This window comes from Astatotilapia calliptera, chromosome 14 (assembly GCF_964374335.1).
Source record: "Astatotilapia calliptera chromosome 14, fAstCal68.1, whole genome shotgun sequence".
Taxonomy (NCBI): Eukaryota; Metazoa; Chordata; class Actinopteri; order Cichliformes; family Cichlidae; genus Astatotilapia; species Astatotilapia calliptera.
In genome coordinates, this window is record NC_137435.1 from 26,313,888 (window position 1) to 26,333,958 (window position 20,071).

General features: G+C 39.0%; 1 protein-coding gene across 3 annotated transcripts in view; it reads left to right on the forward strand.

The window, feature by feature from the left end:
* Positions 1 to 715: 715 nt before the first annotated feature.
* LOC113036767 (zinc finger, B-box domain containing) overlaps positions 716 to 20,071 on the forward strand; it is a 33,466-nt gene continuing 14,110 nt past the window's right edge. For 2 of the 3 annotated variants that reach the window (XM_026193240.2, XM_026193238.2), the window contains exons 1-10: positions 716 to 872; positions 3,006 to 3,103; positions 6,508 to 6,629; positions 6,827 to 6,885; positions 7,972 to 8,153; positions 8,909 to 9,742; positions 12,149 to 12,369; positions 13,820 to 13,888; positions 14,288 to 14,456; positions 19,313 to 19,468. In XM_026193240.2, the coding sequence (XP_026049025.2) occupies positions 841 to 872; positions 3,006 to 3,103; positions 6,508 to 6,629; positions 6,827 to 6,885; positions 7,972 to 8,153; positions 8,909 to 9,742; positions 12,149 to 12,369; positions 13,820 to 13,888; positions 14,288 to 14,456; positions 19,313 to 19,468 (1,942 nt within the window). In that variant the 5' untranslated portion in view covers positions 716 to 840. The remainder of the gene's footprint in view (positions 873 to 3,005; positions 3,104 to 6,507; positions 6,630 to 6,826; positions 6,886 to 7,971; positions 8,154 to 8,908; positions 9,743 to 12,148; positions 12,370 to 13,819; positions 13,889 to 14,287; positions 14,457 to 19,312; positions 19,469 to 20,071) is intronic. The other variant, XM_080288535.1, reaches the window with a different exon arrangement.

Here is a 20,071-nt window from a genome sequence, read left to right on the forward strand (position 1 = left end):
GAGGAGTGTTAGGGGTGCCCTACTCCACACCACAGCACTAATCGCCTCAGCTTTGTGTATGCGTATGTGTACACGCGCAAGTGTTCCAGGCAATTTTGTGTCTTTTCGCAGATATTGTGTATCTGCATCTGCAATAATGTTTGTGCGCTCAGGTTTATGCGGGTGTGTATTATTAGCACTATTATTCCAGGTTCTGTATATGTGTCTAGGTGTTTGTGCTTTTTATTAGACCTCCTATTTTCTCTGCTTTACTGCGTGAACAGACTCTGCTCCTCTCTCCTTTCGCTCTGCTCTGCAAATTGCTACTAGCCCCTCTAGCCCTAATTATTTCTGTCAGGCCAATGGCACCCAGGCCCAATTTAAAGCTTCCACTGAGGACTGCCAAAGTGTCTGGAGTACAATCATAACATGTCTCCTTCTTATTTCTATCTTTTATTTTCTCTCATGCGCTCACTATGTTCCTTTAGTATTTAATACATCTTTTTTCTTATTCCCACAGGGCTCTCTCCTGTCTGTTTGTGTTTTGGCACTTTTGGCATGGTGACAAGGTGTTTTCTCACTTTTTGAGGGGAGTGTGTTGAGAAGCTGCCGGATTATGTTTTCCTGCTACCTATTCTACCTTTCTGAATCTTTTTTCCTTTGGGGCATTTTTTTCCACCTCTTACATCTTAACTTTATTTTTGTTTGATGTCCCTCTCCCCATTTCCCTCCAGTATCAGTGTCAGCTATGGCGACCCAGACTGCCCTCCCTCCAGACAGAGAAGCTGAAGGACAAAGAAGAGGAGGGGGGGAGAGAGGGTTCCTGTCAAGGTGAAGTTCACAAAAAACAGCCTTACCTACATGGACAGATTGCTGCTCAAGAAGCACCGGAGGTACAGATAGAAATGTGCATGCATCACACATATAGTTAATATTCAAAACCATGTTGAGGCTTCTGTCATGAGCTTCAGGCAGTAGGTTCAGTGAAAAGTTATGCTTCTCCCCTGTTCGTTATTCCTTGCAAATGTTTTATTGTTAAGAATGATTAAGAGCTTTAAAAGCAGTATCAGCTCAAAGTTTTGGTTTTGATTTATTTATGTTATCGTGTATTTGGCAACAACTTTTAATGCTATAACCAACTGCTGTGACTTTTCCTTAAATAATGGCTAAATAAATTATAAATTTATTTAGAGTATAAATTTTATAACTAAGCTACTTGGTACATGTGCTGCCTATGATACCTATGGTACCGACGTATCATTGTCACCAGATAGATGTCTCACATGTATCTGATGACATCTCTGTTACGCAGATACAACCACACGATCGAGTTTTTACGTCAACTTGTCCTTGTAGCATCATATACACCCTTAGTTTCTTGCTGCCTCCAGTAAGGGGTCAGAGGTATACCACGCTGTGCACAAACACACACATACATAGATTTGTTATGATACTTTTTGTTACCACGGAACTTGTTTCTCTTGCTTCTCTGTGGTCTTCATAACCAGCCGATATCAGTCACCAGTGTATAAAGCAGTTTCTTACTACTTATTGTGCAGTACACCGCCTGCAGGCTTGGCTTCAGCAGGTCCCATTATTACAGCCTTTATTTAACCAGCTTCTTTTTGGGCTGAGTAGTCCACTGGAGAGCAGGTCAGGGATGAGGCAAGAAGAGTGCAGTTTTGGGCCCTCCGACTGCCTGAGCAGGAACGCTCTAAGTCCCCAGCTGTAGCAGCCTTTAACTGTGGAATAGACCAGAGAGCCAATCTAGAGTGCAATAAGCCTGCAGCGGTGATGGTGGAAGAGCTTAATGGAGAGACAAAGAGACTGGCTGGTAGAAAGAAAGTCGAGGTTGAATTTTAACAAGCTTCAATAATAATGGGAAAAAGACTGAAGGAAGGAAGGAGTTTAGTGGTGGAAAGAGCTTTAAAGAATTCACTAGAAGTGCTCAGCTATATTAGAGTCATAACTCTACCATCTTGGTAGATTTGTGCATGGCCTGCAGGTTACAGAAAGCAAGCTTGTGACCGGGGGGGTGCGTCAGTTTGATTTCCTGAGCTGGCTAGGCGGTGTGGTCAGGGTAAGTGAATGCTCGTTCTTCCATCAGCTGCCAGAGTCAAAGTATCTGTGATCAAAGCACTGAACCCTGAAATAAAAGTCTGCACAGACTTATATAGAACTGACATCTGAACTGACCCTCACCTGCATTTACTGGCTGGTTTAACTGTGCTAGATGATTGCAAAATTTAAGACCTGAGCCTGGCTTGATGTAAGATTTATTGCAATCCCAAAAAGTAGCTTTAAAGCACTTTTACATTGTCAAAGTACAAAAGAAAAAGAAATATTTCATACACCATATTATCTTTATGCACCATCAGGCAGTTTGGTCCAGGCTTTCTTATTTTGTATAATTTAAAATAGGGTGATAATGACAAAACCATTAGATTATTAGTTCATACATAAAAAAAGAGAAAATCATTTTTAGAGATCATCTGCAGGAACACTTTATCAGGGCTGGTCACTGCGGATCACTTGGTTGAAGGCTTTCTCCTCTATCTTTATTTTTTTTTTTTTACTGCTCTCTAGCGAAAGCTTAAATGTGCAAACAGCCTAAGGCTAGTAAGTGAGGCTACATCATGTGAAGTACTGTACTGTTTGCAAGAAGAAGAGAGCTAGCTTGGTCCATGGAGGACTAAGGAGAGGCAAACAGTGTTCAGGATTAAATAAAGTAATCTACAAAGTCTGCCGCACATTTCCTGCAGTGGGAAGTTGGGGTATTAGTGTGTGTTTTTTCCTTTTTTTTAAAAAATCAGAATGCAGCAGGCTGATTTCACAAAACATAAGGGAATAGTGTGTTGGACATATGTAGGTATGCATCTGTCAATCATTCAGCAACAGAATGAGGTGATAAAGGGAAAGAGGAAAACATGACACTTAATAAGTTACTTAAATTGTTACTTAAATTACTTTTTCTGGCTGGGGTCTATCCTTATTCACTGTTCTAAATATGATTTCTGTGTTTTCAGAACACCAGTTGAAATATACCCATCATCTCAGGCCGTCTCTGCAGATCAAAAATGTCTGCCTGCTACAACCGCTGAGGAGACTCCAAGCAGTATTAATGGTAATAAACATGCTAATATGTAACTGCATAAAGAAGTACATCTGTAAGCCTATGAACATCTTTTGACAAACAAATGAGGGACACAATCATACTATGTTCAGAATTGTGTATTTTCTGCTGTACACATCACTTTTCTGAAATACATCCCAGAACCAGGCTCTCTACCAAACAAATAAACAGCTCAGGACTGAGTAGTTTGACAGATAACACAAGTGCAAATCTACACACACTCCAAACACACACTTATACAGAAACACACAATGGCAAAATCTTTCCCTCTCAATGGGTCAGACGTATCAGTACCTGCCCATCCAACTGTGGCACTGTGACGGGTAATCACTGGCTGTGATTGTGTGGGCAGAGGGCTGTTAGAGGTGGCTCAAGCCTGACAGGGTAAGGAATGGGGTGAGGGGGAAGTCAGCCTGTAGTGTGGAGCACACGATCTGGAGCTCATCAGTCAGTACTAGTGTCCTGACTTTTTGCCCCCAGCTGAGGCTGAAAGGAGACATATACCAAGATTAACTCTCCCCTTCCAAACCTCTGGACTCGGAGGCTGTCAACTGCCTCTCATCATATCAATCAAGATTCACTCTAAACCTGACCTGGTTAGGATCTGCTAGTCCTTGCTTTCCCCCCTTTCCGAATAGCTGTCTATCTCAAATCTTTCTTCAGTCAAAATTTCCTGTGTTTACAGCAGTAATGATTGATAAGAAAAAGTGACTCAAATTCTCTTTAAATGTGTTTAATAACAAGAGTGCATTTCAGAAATAAATATGTCAGCATCTCTCTGCTGTGCCCACATAGTGATTCTTACAACAACGTACATTCTTACTATCAAAATAACCCAGAACAATTTATTTTGAAGGAGAACCTGATTGCACACCTTATTTGTTGCTAGACAGGAACTGCCCTTACTTTATAATGCTTAGAAAGCTATTAGAGGACCAGGTCAGGTCTTGGTGTTTATGACCCTGAGAGTTTAGTTGTTTATTTTAAAGGGGATTACACCACTGTATCCAAGTGGTTTTAACTGTGGCTACAAATTGTCTATTTGACAATGCCCTGCCCTTGAATAAACTTCCCAAACAGAAGGTTTCTTAACCTCCTTTATCCCAGAGCTCACTTTTTTGTGCTTTTTTAATCAAAAATGAAGCCAAATAGTTGATAATTTTCATATAAAAGAATAGCATTGACTGCATATCCCTTTATTGAATGTATGAAATCATAATAAACCAATACAAACTCAGTTATGCCTCAACAAAACTGCACATTAAAGCCAAAGACCTTCTAGAAACATGTCTGGCAGCCTTTTAGCCATCTTGATATGATTCTAGGACTTTTGAAACAGCGTATATACATTTTACTTTAGATAAGCTTTAACCCGTTCACGCATAGTGGTCACTACAGTGGACAGCTATTCAAAGGCTGTTCTTGTATTTGTGTCAGTGTTGATAGTAAACATGCACAAAAACCACTACATCTGACACTGATGTATCACTCCATACCCTGCCGCCCACTCAAAATGTATGTTGTCCACCTAAGTGGACATGTAAAAAACTCTTTGAAAAGTCCATGTTTAAAAAATGAAGTTCAAAAATCTTTTTTGTTCATGCCTAAAGATGAATAAAAAGTCCTAATTGAGGTTGCCATAATTCACGCATGAAAGGGTTAATTTCAGTGGTCGTTTCGACCACAAGTATTTTGTAGCCTTTGCCCAAAATGACGTTTTAAAAAGCTTTTTCTTCCTGAATGTCTTTGCCCTCAGATTTCAATTGAATGCCATGTAAATGTTAGTCAACTGGAGTTATTGATGTGAAAATACATGCACTTATTTTACAGGACTGTTCTTATGTAAACTTTATTTTGTTTTGATGCGCTGTTGTAGGAAATGATACAGAGCTTTCAAGATCTACACTTACATATTGATAGACTTAGATTTGCACATTTATTTACAGCTCTTACCTGCTTGTAATAGAGAGTCAAACAACTCATTATTCCTTCATCATTTCCATACTCTCAAATCAGTGAAGTGCTAATTATATTCTAACTCCTTTTATAATATAAAACAGTTATTAAAATAATAAAACAGTTATTCATACTACAGCTTTCATTTCTCTACTCACAATTTAATAATTAATACTTTGTTTCGGTTATATGCAGATGTGAGGAAGACAGCAGTGTTTTTTCTCCTTTTCTTTTTGGGAAATGTCGAGCTGTTTAGCAGCTGATAAACTATTCCTTCCACCTGCTTCAAACTTTTCTAATGCATGCAAATTACAACAGGTTGCAGAATCTCTCCTCCTCTCCTGTCTTTGAATATAAAAGGGAGGGCATTGTGTGTGTCCATGAATAATAAAAGCTGTTTTCTGGCGGCATGTTGGGAGCGCCCCCTTCTTTTAAATTCTCATTTTCGTGAGCTGTCAAACCCATGTGGTGATGTGATAGAAGAATTGTTAGTGAGGGAGAGAAGAAGAATTCAGAACAGCATCATTAGCAAGAGTGAAAGAATGGCAAATTAACTGATAGGAAAGGAAATTTCATGTATATTCATGTGCCAATTGTGTTGGTCATGATAGGATAACAGTATAACATGGTATACTGTTTTGTATGTTGCATAAATAGCCATATAAACGGTAATAGCTTGTAAATATTTGCTTGACATTAAAACCTGTCCCAGAGATAGTAGACTATTACAAATGTCTGGTGTAATTTTTTGAATGGGAAAGTAGTTTCCTTAGCAGTGAGAGCATTACTCAGCTCCTGCTGTGTCAGCAACATAGGAAGACCTAAGTGTTCACCTGTATCACTGGGGCCTCCTTTACATGTAGGAAGAGATTAGAAATGAAATGCTGGTATCATGTTATCATGGCACGTTCATCAACACGTTGCTGATGATACTTCTTCATGCCTATGGCTATATGTTTATGGTTGTAGCCATTCTGCCAAAATCAGACAGTCAGATACTTTCTGCTCTTTGCAGTTGACAGAAAGAACACTTTGTATCCATCATTAGTCATTCTCTAGCTCACTTGCATGACTGCCAAAGCCAAACTTTAGGAGACAAGCTAACTGCCAAAAACTGAGAGTTAACCTGGGAGTTGAGTTTTGGCCTGGTCTGTAACCGATGCTTAAGACAATCTGTACATTTAATAGTAAATTCTCTGTCAGTGCAAATGATGAATAATAAATGGCTTGCACTTTAAGTGACTAGAAATCTACTAGTACAGAAAAAAATCACCTTTTATATTTATGTTCATCTAGAAGTAGCTTTATAAGTAAAAAGTATAAGCTGTAACAAAGCAGAAAGAAAAGCAACTGATTCTTCAGGTCACACCATCAACAACATATCAGAAAGCACGGCTCTGTCTCTTTTTGTTTTCTTTTGATTGTGTGTGTGTGCGTAGCTGAGGAGGAGGATTTTCGCCACTACTGTGCATCACTGTTTGCTGTCCCTGTCAGCATGGGTGGACCTGAGCCACAGGTTACTACACCTGAGTCATGCCTCCGCATTGAAGTCCTGGATGAGGTGAGAATAACTGGAGTATTTTATTTTAAAGGATTACACCTCAGTGACCACATGTCTACACATGACAAACAAGGAAAAATAAAGACAAAAACTTAACACCTGTGCACATGACTTTACAACACTAACATATTTGTTCTTTCTCTTTTTTTCCCGTCTAAATCATGTGTCACAACACTGATCTCATTTGTTGTCCACAGACAAGCAGAGACAGGAGGGGACTCAGTGCTGCTGAAAAGAAGGCAGACAACAGCCCAGAGTAAGGCTCAAAGAAAAAAAAGAAAATGTAACATTCTACAGGAACCATCATCACTAAATAATAGTTGTTTAAGCTTACTAATTATTTTGTAAATGTTATTGGTCGGTTAGTTATCAACTTGTTGTAAATGTTTATTAAATACATTGTAGTACAGAAGCATTGTTTGGATGGCTAAAAATGAAAATGTTGTGGAAGCTGATAGAAGTCATCAAAGATTGTGACAGTAAAGGTCGTTACACATCTACTGTAGCGCGTTTTGCGAAAAAACAACACGAAATTCTGAATTTTCTGGAGCCGAGCTTACCTTGTAACGTGTATCAGAGTTTTTACAGCAAATTCGTCCTCAGAAAACACACGGAAAGAAAATGAAACCAACATCAAGCGATGATGAGCTGGTCCTGATGTTTCTAAACTAGAAAAGGAAGAAAAAGAGATACTGGGTTCATACAATTCTCAGGAGAAGGCAGCAGCGGGCAGAATTTCATGGTTTGATCCAGGAGTTGAAGCTGTATCACTGCTGCATTCAAGATTTTCAGGATGTCAGTGGTGCAGTTTGAACTCTTGTTAGTTAGAGTTGTGTGCAGGTCTGAGGGAGAGAAAGCATTTAAGAGAGCCGATTGACCTGGAGCATGTCCAGCTGTGTGTCTGAGGTAAAATAGTATATTTTTTACTTCTATATTATTCTATATGCAGTACTGTTGTGTGTTTTAAAGTCAAATGCAGTAGTCTGATTGTTCAGATCTGATTGTTTTGATCAGAAAAATACAAAAAACAGAAATGGTACAGATTCGTCAAGTGAATTTATGTGCTTGCTGTGAACAGCTGCATTTAACGCATGAAATATTTATTTCATGAAATATTTTTACAGATTTTACACGTCTGGTGTGTAAAGGCCTTAACTGTTAATTTACTAGCAGGAATATCATTACACAACATGTAACAGGAAACACTGGAGCAAAGTCAATTAAGGTTTTTGCAAAAATGTTAATTATTTAATTATTAAAACATATGAGTGCTGTTTGTGTCTCTCTGATTGACTTTTAAAAATGGACATAGATTCACAAATTTTCTCTATTCATCACTCAGGGTCCATACTGTTCAGTGGATTTCACAGAAAGGAAACTCGGTGGTGCCCAAAACAGCCCTACTAAATGATGGATCCTTAAGAGTCGGCCCTTCTTCGCCTGTTGCATCACTACAGTCCAGACTAGTTCAGAAGCTCAAACCATCTAAGCCTCAGACATCACAAGCTGGGCCCTCGATTAAATGTGAGCTCTCTATTTTGCAGCGAAAGAGTAAATGACATGCTTTTTTAATCTGTATCAGACTGTAGAAGCCAGCAAGTTTTCTTTTAGATGTAGGTCACTTTTACATTAATATTTCTCACTTTATTCAGTTCTGACACACATACATAGACATACATAGAAAGGAAAGCATAGTACATCTGCAATTCCCCAGGTATTAGGCAGTAGGGGATTGCAGTGACACTCTGTTGTGTTGAAATGTGGCTGTGAAGGCAGAGAAAAAAAGGACATCTGTTTCAAAACTGCACTGAGGTTTTTCACAGCCTCCTGTATATTCCCTCATATTGTCATATGCGTGGCCCGCTGCTGTCTGTGATACTCTTTCTCTCTCTGCAAACCCTCTCCACACATTCCCTGCGCTCCTGGATGTGGACAGGGTCTCTCTTGTTAAAATCTTTGTCCATGTCAGCCAAAAGCCTGTGCAGATTATTGGAATTCTGTTTTCTCAGGTGTTTCTTTGTTTGTATATGTCCATTAATGCTGCAGTTCAGACTTGTGCAATTTGGAAGTGGTGCATAAATATTAATACACTGATCTAGTAAAGTAAGGAGAACAAGAAAAGTGACTGGAGCTCTGCATTCAAGCATAGTGATGCTGTTCTGTCTGAAAATCCTGAACAACAACCTTTTTTTCTTTAAGCCATGCTTATGAAACATTATCTGAACTCATGCTTACAAAAGCAACCAATGCACTGAATGTTATTTGTATCTTTTACACAGCACATCTATCTAAAAACAAGCTGTCAACATGCCCCACTGCTGAGAATCCAACAGTTTCAGAGTCGTCAATCAAGACATCACCTGCAAAGTCACCTCGCCAATCTCCCCAATCAACAGCTGACTGTGGAGCACCACAACATATCTCCTTGTTACCACATTCCCAGCTTAAAGCTCCCAAATCTTCAGCTGATGTTTCAGTTACGACTAGTAGCAGGTCGCCAATCTCAGATGAGCATCTCTCCCCTCCTCCATCCATATCATTTCCCCTTAGGTCTACTTTCACAGTTTCATCATCCAGCTCTACTGACTCAACTTTATTGCCCAAAGTGAACCATCCGGCCCCATTAGAGAAATGCTCGGACTCAGCTCTCTTGCCAGATCAACCCCAATCTTCCCGGTTATTTGTAGAGCCTATTTCCTCCCCAAAGATTTGTGAATCACCAAGAAGCAATCTGATGTCCCCAAAGGAATCCCAGTATTTCTTATGTGACCCAGAATCTCTTCTATCAGATAATCAACTCCAGTTGCCTTTGTCCCCTAAGACTACAAGTGCACACTCACCAGCAAAATACTTGGAACCAGCTCAATCACAAATAAGTGCTGTGGCTTCAGAAACCCTGTCAAAGTTATCTCTATTTGATGCGACCCCTCCAGATGAACACTCTACATATAGGTCAACTCAAACATTTGAGGACGCTCCAGTTATTAGGTCTGTTGAAACAGAGTCAACTCAGTCACAGGATACAAATTATATCCCATCATTATCTCTCTTAAAAGTCACCCAAAATAACGTTCTTCCTGTTAAAGTGGATGAAGAAGAGAGGTTATCAGTAGGTAAGTGAAGTGCAGTAATGTGCCCACTCTGGTATTTATCTTTGTGTGTGCCTGTGGGCGTACTGATGGTGATGAGCAACAATTAGACCCAATATTTACTTTGTTTTTGTAATGAAAGTCTTGTTAATGGGTGCTAAATTAACTATTTATTAAGAGTGGTTTGTCTTAAACTGCTTTTGTGTGATTACATTACATTGTTAGAAATCTTTGTTACAAATAGATGGACTCACAATGTGACTGATAAAAGCTTCTTTGTTACTGTCAAAGACAAAACAGTTGGTGAAAACAGTCTTTGTGTGGTTTCAGCTCATCTTCAGTTCTCTCACATGCTTATCATGTCATGTCACTTTTGTTTTTATTCTTGCAGCTATAAATTAACTTGGCAAACTACTCCGCGGTGATCTGTCTGGCTTTAACTACAGATCTACTCTAGATTCACTCTAACAAAATGCAGATGAGATGAGAGATTTAATTGTTACCTTATCTTGTGAAGAAGAATTGCCAATTTACACCTCATACAATTAACAACTCTTAGATCATATGATATGACATTTCCACCTCAGCTTTAATGGCCAAGGAGGGTTTGGTACAAGGTCACTCGCTAACAAGGTTGAAAAGCAGAGGTAAAGGGCATGCGTAACAAATACTTTCCAAATAACCGGGTAATAGAGGTTAGAAACTGTTTCGAGCAAGTAATAATTACATAGTCTGATATTTCTGTTAGTAGTTTAAAGTCTGCCTGAATGCAAAGGCAAATACATCTCTATATGCCCTACTTCCTAAATATTCTTTCCACTGCATAGCTACAATTTGTACATAGAGAATACTTCTATTATGAAGTCTATTTCTCATAAATTGATTTGATACATTTTGCATTTCAAGGCATTTGCTGAGATTTCTCGAGACCAGACAATAATGTCTGGGGAGTCAAATTTGGATCACAAATAGGAGAAAGAAAATAGGAGAAAGAAATGTCCATGTTTATGGATGGGGAAGCACAGGTCTTTGCAGTAAAGTGATTCCTAATAGAACACTTTGTCATGCCACAGTTTGAACACAATTCTCACTGGTCAGGCAGTTTATATGAATAAACTGCTTGTGGATCTTAGCAGTAATGGCTTTCTTTTATTCCACTGGGCTGTCAAAGCCAATTTAGATCCAGCCATAAAAAGTGTTCTTTTTCTTTTTATTAGTATTGATTAATGTTTAGTTTTTAAGTAAATACCTGACATAAAGCTAGAACAGACAGGAAGGTAATTACGCAGCAGAGAATTGCCCTTCCCTCTTAGAGTACTTTCAGTGAACTTCATAGTTAATGTCATGCATCTCAATGTGTACAGATGTATGCCCAAAACAAATGGTTGGAAAGATAGGAACAGACTTTATTTGCTGTGTACATTTATATGAATATCACTAAACATTTAGTACTACTACTAGCCAATTAACTCTTGTAACTGAACAATCAAAGATTTGTGCTCAAAGGAGTATTTTGAGCTGTGTGGTAGTATTTACACAGCTCAAAAGTAAAGTATTTATTTGAGTTTTTTCCTTACTCTTTTTGTTTGGGTCTATTTGCATACACATTACGGTCCCAGTCCTGAATGTGTATGTAATGGTTATGGTTTGCTAAGTGCAGTTTTATTCAGAAAAAAACATTACTAAAAGACTTTGAATTTGACTAAAGTCTGGGCTGTAAGTTCATAATGGCTTGTTCTGTCAGATCTGTTCCTGGTATTACTTTTAGTTTTCACACCTGCCTGTTCATCCATCTCCTCTGTGCTTTCCTCTTGGATCCTTCTGCCACTTACTGTAGCTTCTCAGCTGGTGTAACTCTAAAAGCTTGCTTCTTCAGCTTATTAAAGCTTTAAGGCCCTTTCATATGAAACATGATAAAGGCACCCTTGTGTTCTGAGACCCATTCTTTTCTATGGTTTGCACCATACATAGCCAAGTTTCCTGCTGCATGGAACAAAGTACAGTTCAAGTGCACCAGCTGGGCACATGTGCATGCCGTTGTCACCGCAACATAGCGTGACATACGTTCATGTGGCCCATAGAAATGCAAAATTAATGTATACGTAAAGACTATGAGTGCTCTTAAAAATGACATATTACAACCAGAATGCAGCAGCCAGAGCAGTGCCATGTGAAAGGGCTGTTGTAGTTTTCATTGCATCATAGAGATGAAAATCCTGCTGCTGTGGTTTGAGTCATAATAAACAGTTTTTAGTCCAACATTGTTTGGATGACAATAATTCTGTAATAATAATAATAATAATAATGCCATAGCATTTTAGATCAAAGTCAACAATCATAGTCTATGAAACAACAAACAACTTATTGTAATCATAACTTAAAATAAACCTTTCATTCTCTAAACATGTATTCCTGGATTTTCGCCTGAAGACAGTGGCGATGATATGTCCAGTGATAGCCTGGGTCTGGATCCACTTGAAGAAGATACCTCAGATGAAGATTCACAGATGCAAGGGCGTTTAATGAGAGGGAGCTCCAGAGAAGAGAATCCTGCCATATCTCATCTAGAAGATTCCTTTGTTCCTGCAGAGACAGAAACAACAAAAGACATGCAGACTGATAAGTCAGAAGAGCTGCCAGAACTATCCATGGTAACATATTACTGTATTCCCAGTTGCTTTTGGTTCTTGAAAGAGGGAGCCTTGGATTACAGAGCTGTCATTGCATTATTTTCTCTGAATCAGTCTTCTCCTAATGAAGGAATATTATGCAAATTGCAAATGGCTGAACTTCGTAAGTGGCTGCCAAATTGACAATCAGGAACGAATACAAAAGAGATTTGTCTTTATTGCTGGTGTAACTTGAACCTTAACCTATTAACTTTTTAACCATTCTATTTGCGACCATTGTTTCTGTGTGACTCATTTAAATTGTCCAATAATGACCTTAACTGAGACATTTTTCAGCCACAATATTAAGTGAGAAGTTTTTGATGCAGAGGTGCATATCTCTCATTTTAGCCGCACAGAGATTTTTACTGCACAAAATGAGTAATCTTGTATGACCTCCTTTGCTTCGCATAAGTGGTTCATTGCTGACAAATAACTGATTGAATTAACAAATGAGTCATTCTAGTCATCCACTGAACTTTATCTGGGAAATATCTTGAAGCTGAGTAATAAAACTTTTTGAAGTTCATTACACTAGACATAATCACTGCACTGAATGAGAAGGCTTCAGCGACATACAGTTAGAGTTTCTTATTGTAGCTGACCTGATCTATTAGATAACATTTGTATCACACTAATTACTTTACATTATTCATCTATAGCTCAGAGACATCTAAAGCTGTGGTGTTAAAGGTGCAAACCATTGAGGGAAGAAAAGAGTAACAGAGTGGATTAAAAAGGCAGTGCTTGAATGGTCCCAAATGACTTATCAGCCATTTAATGGTATGAATCCTTTATACTGTGACAGAGGAATGAAAAAAAAATAAGGAGGGTAGTGCTTTATTAAAAAGCTGGAATAAAATGAGGCTCATGATTGTAAAGGTGGTGGTTATCTGTGGCCTCTGGACCTGAATCAAACTGCTCATAAAATGATTAGATGGTATTTCTGTCTTTTTCTCACTCCCTCTCTCTGGACCCACCTCTTTGGTCCTCTGTGTATGTTTTTCTCTCTGTCTCTTTCCTTTGTTCAATCTTTTTCTTTCCTTCTGCCCTTTTCTTTTATTTTAACTTTACTAACAGTTGGCTAGTTTTATAGTTCAGGCAGCTAGTCATCATCCTTCTTATTATGAGGAGCTATTGGTCTGCACAAAGAGATCTCAAGGTTTTTTTTCTTCCTTTTTTGCAGCACACTATCATTGTATTTGGTCTCTTGCTGTTTCTTTGTGTTGTGTTGCCTCTCCTTTCTTTTACCCCGTCTTCCTCTTGTCATTCTCCATCCTTGCTCATTTCTTGCTCTGTGTGGCACTATTCCCACATGCCTTTCTTTCTATACTCTCCCAGCCCATCTGCAATGTCTTGCAAGGCTAGCATGCTAATGCATCAGATCTAATCTTATCTAAACAGAGCTTCCACATTTTCTTCTGTCTCACAGGACGACACTTGCAAAGGGACGACAGCGAACCCACCACACTATTGTGAGATGCTCTCGCCAGCTCCAAGGGTTAATTAAAAATCAATTCATCAAGTTTGGATGAGAGAGGGAACAGTAGCTAGCTCATTTATATGTATTTGCACATTCTAAACAGAAAAATACAAATTTAACATGCTTACCTAGCTTGAAGTTAAATTAATATTGTTTGCTCTCTTGTTTTATCTTTTTGGACTGATTCAGGAAGGACTGTATTCACAGATAGTTTTAAGAGCAAGCTTTTATTTTGTATTCCACTGTACGTTACTCTCTTTCCATGTCTCTGCGTGTATCAACTTACTATCTCATCCTAACATGACCTGTTTTTTCTCACTGTTTTCATTTTGTCATTCCCCTTTTTACTGCTTCCCCCCTTCCTCCTTCCATCCCCCCTTCTCCTGTGTTCCTCCATCTGTTTGTGTATACCCTCAGGTAATGCACAACCAGAGTGCTGGGTCTGGATCAGAGCATTTCTGTGATCTGCATGGGTTTTCGCCTCTAGGTTTGGATATGATTGCCGGTCAACCTGAGACACCAGAACATGCACACTGTGACCCACTTCACACATGCCAGTCTCCACTGCGTGATTCAGACCCAACAGGTAGGTTAAAAAGGGAAAGTCTTTTAATGTGTATGAATAGTGTGCTTGAGATTTTATGCTTCAATTTCTTCAATTGCCATCCTGTTTTTCCTTTAAACGACATCAGAAAGTGTGGTTGCTGCTATTGTGCTTCATGAGATTAGATTGTGAAGATTACCTCTGTGTCCAGCTTTTGCCTGGAGATACTTTCCAATTTGCGAGAGTTATTCATGTCACTAAGGCCTCATAATAGGATTTAGAACAAATATGTAAAAATGTAGAGCTTACAAGACACACGAAAATGAGTTTTAAACCCAGAGGAGTGCTGGCTGCTTGGTGAAAAACGAGAGATTGGGGACAACACTGATAATTTACTGCTGGTGGGTCCAAAGGGAGCTTTCCTGTGATGCCGTTTTGTTTTGTGTTGTATGTGAGTGTGTGCAAGCCTTTGCTTTCAAATGCTTTGTAACCTCTGTGCTTCTTTCTACCTATATTTAGCTCCTCACTTTTCTTAACTTTAGGAAAACACAGGCTCACGCCTAATTCTACCTGCCTAAAATGTCGATATTTCATCACAAAAGACTCACAAGTCACAAAGTAGTAATAAAGCCTGCATCCTTGACACATCACAGAAATTTTACTTTAGTTTAAGAGGAACTTTAAAACACAGAAAGCTAAAAAAGGTTACGTATTGTGATAATGTTACATCCAAATGAAATTAAAGTGTATGATCCTGTTCAAATACACACAGCCACAATATTAAAACTACTGACAAGTGAAGTGATCATCTCTTGTATTTTTTGACAATGTATTTTCCTGCTGGGGTACTATGGAACTGGGTATTTATGTAGTTGTTACTGTAACATGTATCCCACCCACCTTAGAACTGTTGGGCCCCTCACAATGACATCAATACACACCGGCATTGGCCTCCAGCAGGACAATGTGGCTCATCACACTAGAAAAACTCTCCCATAATCACTCAAGGAACACAGTGAAATGGTCATGGCATTGATTCATCAGATTCTACACCAACAGAGGTAACAAACCACAACCCAGAGGAACCAAATTATCGTCTGCCAGTGTAATGATGCAAGACTCTGTAGGATACCCCAAGACCTCCCCTTAACAGGACAGAGGTGTTTTGGTGGAACCAAGACAATCTACTGAGTATTAATCAGGTGGTTTTAATATGGTGGCTAACTAGTTATGGTTGCATAGTCATGGTATGCAGTAAGGTTTGTATGTAATAGTATATTACTTATTACCTATCGCTGTCATTTGCCTTTGGGAGATGATGTGGACTTTTATCTCCTGCTTTTGGTGTTTATTTCTTGTTTGTTACACCTTCCCTTCTGTAACAAAATGGCTTTAAGAATGTTGCACATTAACTGCAGGTGGTAGACCATGCTGTAGCCACTGAGAAAACTGCCTTCTGAGCGTAGCATTAATGTTCTATTTGTGATTGCAAAATGGACATTTGAAATGCTTCAAAACTAATAATTTGTAAATTGGATATGTGTTTATGCCCCTCGCACTGAACATCATAACATATGGAAGTCTAGCAGCCACATACAGTACTTGAATGCCATTTATCAAATCACATAGTTCTTAGTATACCTTGTATACTTGCATTTCAAACAGGAGTCAGTGTTTTTCAGCAAGCATTGTTTGCTTATTCCAGAATGACCCCATCAACATTTTCCTTCATGAAGCGTAAACGGCCAACTCTCCGCAGTTTCATTGTCGAGCCTGCGTTAAATGAATAGGGTTGACGGTGAGAGACTCCCACAAGGGCACCGCTAGCCTCCTCGCACCATGCAGCCAACCTCTCGTCAAAACCCGCTCTGTCTCTGCCACCATCGTTAAACCTCCAAAGTTAATGAGAGAGAAAGGTTAGAAAGGAGGAATATCACCTTGACAACACTTCACACTCATTTATGTCCTTCCATCCCTCCATCTGTCTATTCTGTTTTTATCTTCTTTCCTTTTTTTCGTTGGCAAGACTGCAATCCAACAGGTTTTATATGTCTGCTGCTCTACAGTTTCACCCTGCTGTCCCTTTTTCCGTACTCCCTGTCACCTCATCAGTCAGAAAATTAGGTTGTTAGTGTGCAGTTTCTGTCAAAATGTGCATCGAGTCCAACAAAAGGAAAGACAGAGAGAGTCAGGCAGGCAAATAGGAAGGATAATGACCCACACACATATGCGCGCACACACGCACGCACACCACACATGTAGAATGGTCCCTTTAAATCTATGTGTGTTTTCCAAACTAGCTTCAGCCTTTTCCATTTTCTTTCGAGATGACAAACTGTTATGCGACTGCTCGCCCTTTCCCTCTTATTTATTTTCAGCTGATTTTGAGTAGTAAGTATGTTCTCCAGTCAGTAGTATTAATCAATTAATTAATTAGCTGACCACAGGAGAGAGAGCTGAAAACAGCAGTAATTGCATTGCAGCTGTCAGGACTGGTTGAGCAGCTTGTTAAGCAATATTTGTTTAGTACAGTTTCTGCTGATAAATAGACAAATGGATTATTTTATCAAATTAATTTACTTGAATTAATCTATATAAGTCACTTAGGCTAATAGAGTATGTTATCTCCTTACAGCCGTGTGTGTGTGTGTTTCTTTTTACCTTGTTTTGTCAGCTCTGTTAACTTGAATGAGTATTTAAATCTGCAGAAGCCTTTGAAGGGGCTCATTCGTGTGTATGTGACAATATTTGTGGAATAACATCTCATAAAAATCCTAAAATTGATTCAGCATCCTTTTGTTATTATGAACTACTACTAAGTACCTTTGAAATACCACATTTTATGAACTATTGATGATTACAGTGATTTGTATACTTAACAAATACAGTGTAAAATAGTTTTACTTTAATTATCAAACAAAAATGAAATAAATATTTGTATTTTGTTTTGTCATCTTGCAAGTTTTATAGTCTGCTGCATTCATATTCAGTCATAGCCAAAATGTTTTTCCATGTGGTAGTGCTGTAGAAAGGTCACAAACTAGACTTAGATAGCGAAGAAAATCCATTGCAGTTTCCAATTGCCTGCTATATGTCCAACTGATAGCAGCGTGACAGTGAATGATCTGTCTCTTTGTATTTTGTACATTTTGGATCCAGATATTCTGAGTCCTTTTTAAAAGCATGTAAAGGACAATATCAGAATGTGAAAGTGTGAGATGATATATTTTTTTAAAGAGCAACTGCAAGAGAACAAGAAGTATGCATTTTTATGAATCCAATATACAGGGAGTGCAGAATTATTAGGCAAGTTGTATTTTTGAGGAATAATGTTATTATTGAACAACAACCATGTTCTCAGTGAACCCAAAAAACTCATTAATATCAAAGCTGAATGTTTTTGGAAGTAGTTTTTAGTTTGTTTTTAGTTTGAGCTATTTTAGGGGGATATCTGTGTGTGCAGGTGACTATTACTGTGCATAATTATTAGGCAACTTAACAAAAAACAAATATATACCCATTTCAATTATTTATTTTCACCAGTGAAACCAATATAACATCTCCACATTCACAAATATACATTTCTGACATTCAAAAACAAAACAAAAACAAATCAGCGACCAATATAGCCACCTTTCTTTGCAAGGACACTCAAAAGCCTGCCATCCATGGATTCTGTCAGTGTTTTGATCTGTTCACCATCAACATTGCGTGCAGCAGCAACCACAGCCTCCCAGACACTGTTCAGAGAGGTGTACTGTTTTCCTTCCTTGTAAATCTCACATTTGATGATGGACCACAGGTTCTCAATGGGGTTCAGATCAGGTGAACAAGGTGGCCATGTCATTAGTTTTTCTTCTTTTATACCCTTTCTTGCCAGCCACGCTGTGGAGTACTTGGACGCGTGTGATGGAGCATTGTCCTGCATGAAAATCATGTTTTTCTTGAAGGATGCAGACTTCTTCCTGTACCACTGCTTGAAGAAGGTGTCTTCCAGAAACTGGCAGTAGGACTGGGAGTTGAGCTTGACTCCATCCTCAACCCGAAAAGGCCCCACAAGCTCATCTTTGATGATACCAGCCCAAACCAGTACTCCACCTCCACCTTGCTGGCGTCTGAGTCGGACTGGAGCTCTCTGCCCTTTACCAATCCAGCAACGGGCCCATCCATCTGGCCCATCAAGACTCACTCTCATTTCATCAGTCCATAAAACCTTAGAAAAACCAGTCTTGAGATATTTCTTGGCCCAGTCTTGACGTTTCAGCTTGTGTGTCTTGTTCAGTGGTGGTCGTCTTTCAGCCTTTCTTACCTTGGCCATGTCTCTGAGTATTGCACACCTTGTGCTTTTGGGCACTCCAGTGATGTTGCAGCTCTGAAATATGGCCAAACTGGTAGCAAGTGGCATCTTGGCAGCTGCACGCTTGACTTTTCTCAGTTCATGGGCAGTTATTTTGCGGCTTGGTTTTTCCACATGCTTCTTGCGACCCTGTTGACTATTTTGAATGAAACGCTTGATTGTTCGATGATCAAGCTTCAGAAGCTGCTGCATCCCTCTGCAAGATATCTCACTATTTTTGACTTTTCTGAGCCTGTCAAGTCCTTCTTTTGACCCATTTTGCCAAAGGAAAGGACGTTGCCTAATAATTATGCACACCTGATATAGGGTGTTGATGTCATTAGACCACACCCCTTCTCATTACAGAGATGCACATCACCTAATATGCTTAATTGGTAGTAGGCTTTCGAGCCTATACAGCTTGGAGTAAGACAACATGCATGAAGAGGATGATGTGGGCAAAATACTCATTTGCCTAATAATTCTGCACTCCCTGTATGCATGGCTGTTCTGGGTGAGGTGTGCTATGACCCGTCTTTAACTTTTCCTTTAACTCATTTAGGGTTACAAAGTTATGGGTTAAGCAGCAGCTTCAGAGCTTTAAATGAGGAACACCTGGTTTTCGGTGTGATGAAGGACAACCACAGGCAGCCAACTGGAATTCAGATTCACTCATCCAGGACAGGAGAAGTATCAGCAGATGAACTGGGAACATCTGGTGAGTGGAAGTGTATTTGCGCTGTCATGAGTGCTTGTGAGTATTTTGTTTGTGTCTATGTGAAGATTTTCAGGTACACAGAGTTCTTTGTGCTTTTTATTTATTTACACACACAGAATTCTATTGTGGACACAATTAATACACTATATCTCTGCATATAGAAACACTATTTCAATGTTTGTGCTGGTTGTGAACAGACATATTATCCACTTATACTGAGCACGTACACATGCAGGACTGTGGGTTGATCCAGGAATACATCCTTTCATACAGATACACGAAACAGTGCATTAATCTCTTTATGCTGATGCATATTTGCACACATAGAAACCTGAAAGACCAGAGAGTAAATTGTTTTATTCAGTGAGATTTCTAATTCCCTCTCGGTGTTGATCAGTTCTCTGTATTATTTTGCCTAACTCACTTCTTTCCATGTTGTCAAAGTATTTAAACCTGCTTTCATAAGTCTTTTTTTAAATTAATCTTATCCAAGAGTTCCAACTCTTGAGGCCCACATAAGCTACACTCAATTAATAGTCTTGTCAGATTGAATGCTTAAACTTAAGTTGGAGGAGTACGTTAGTTAAAAACAATAAATAAAAA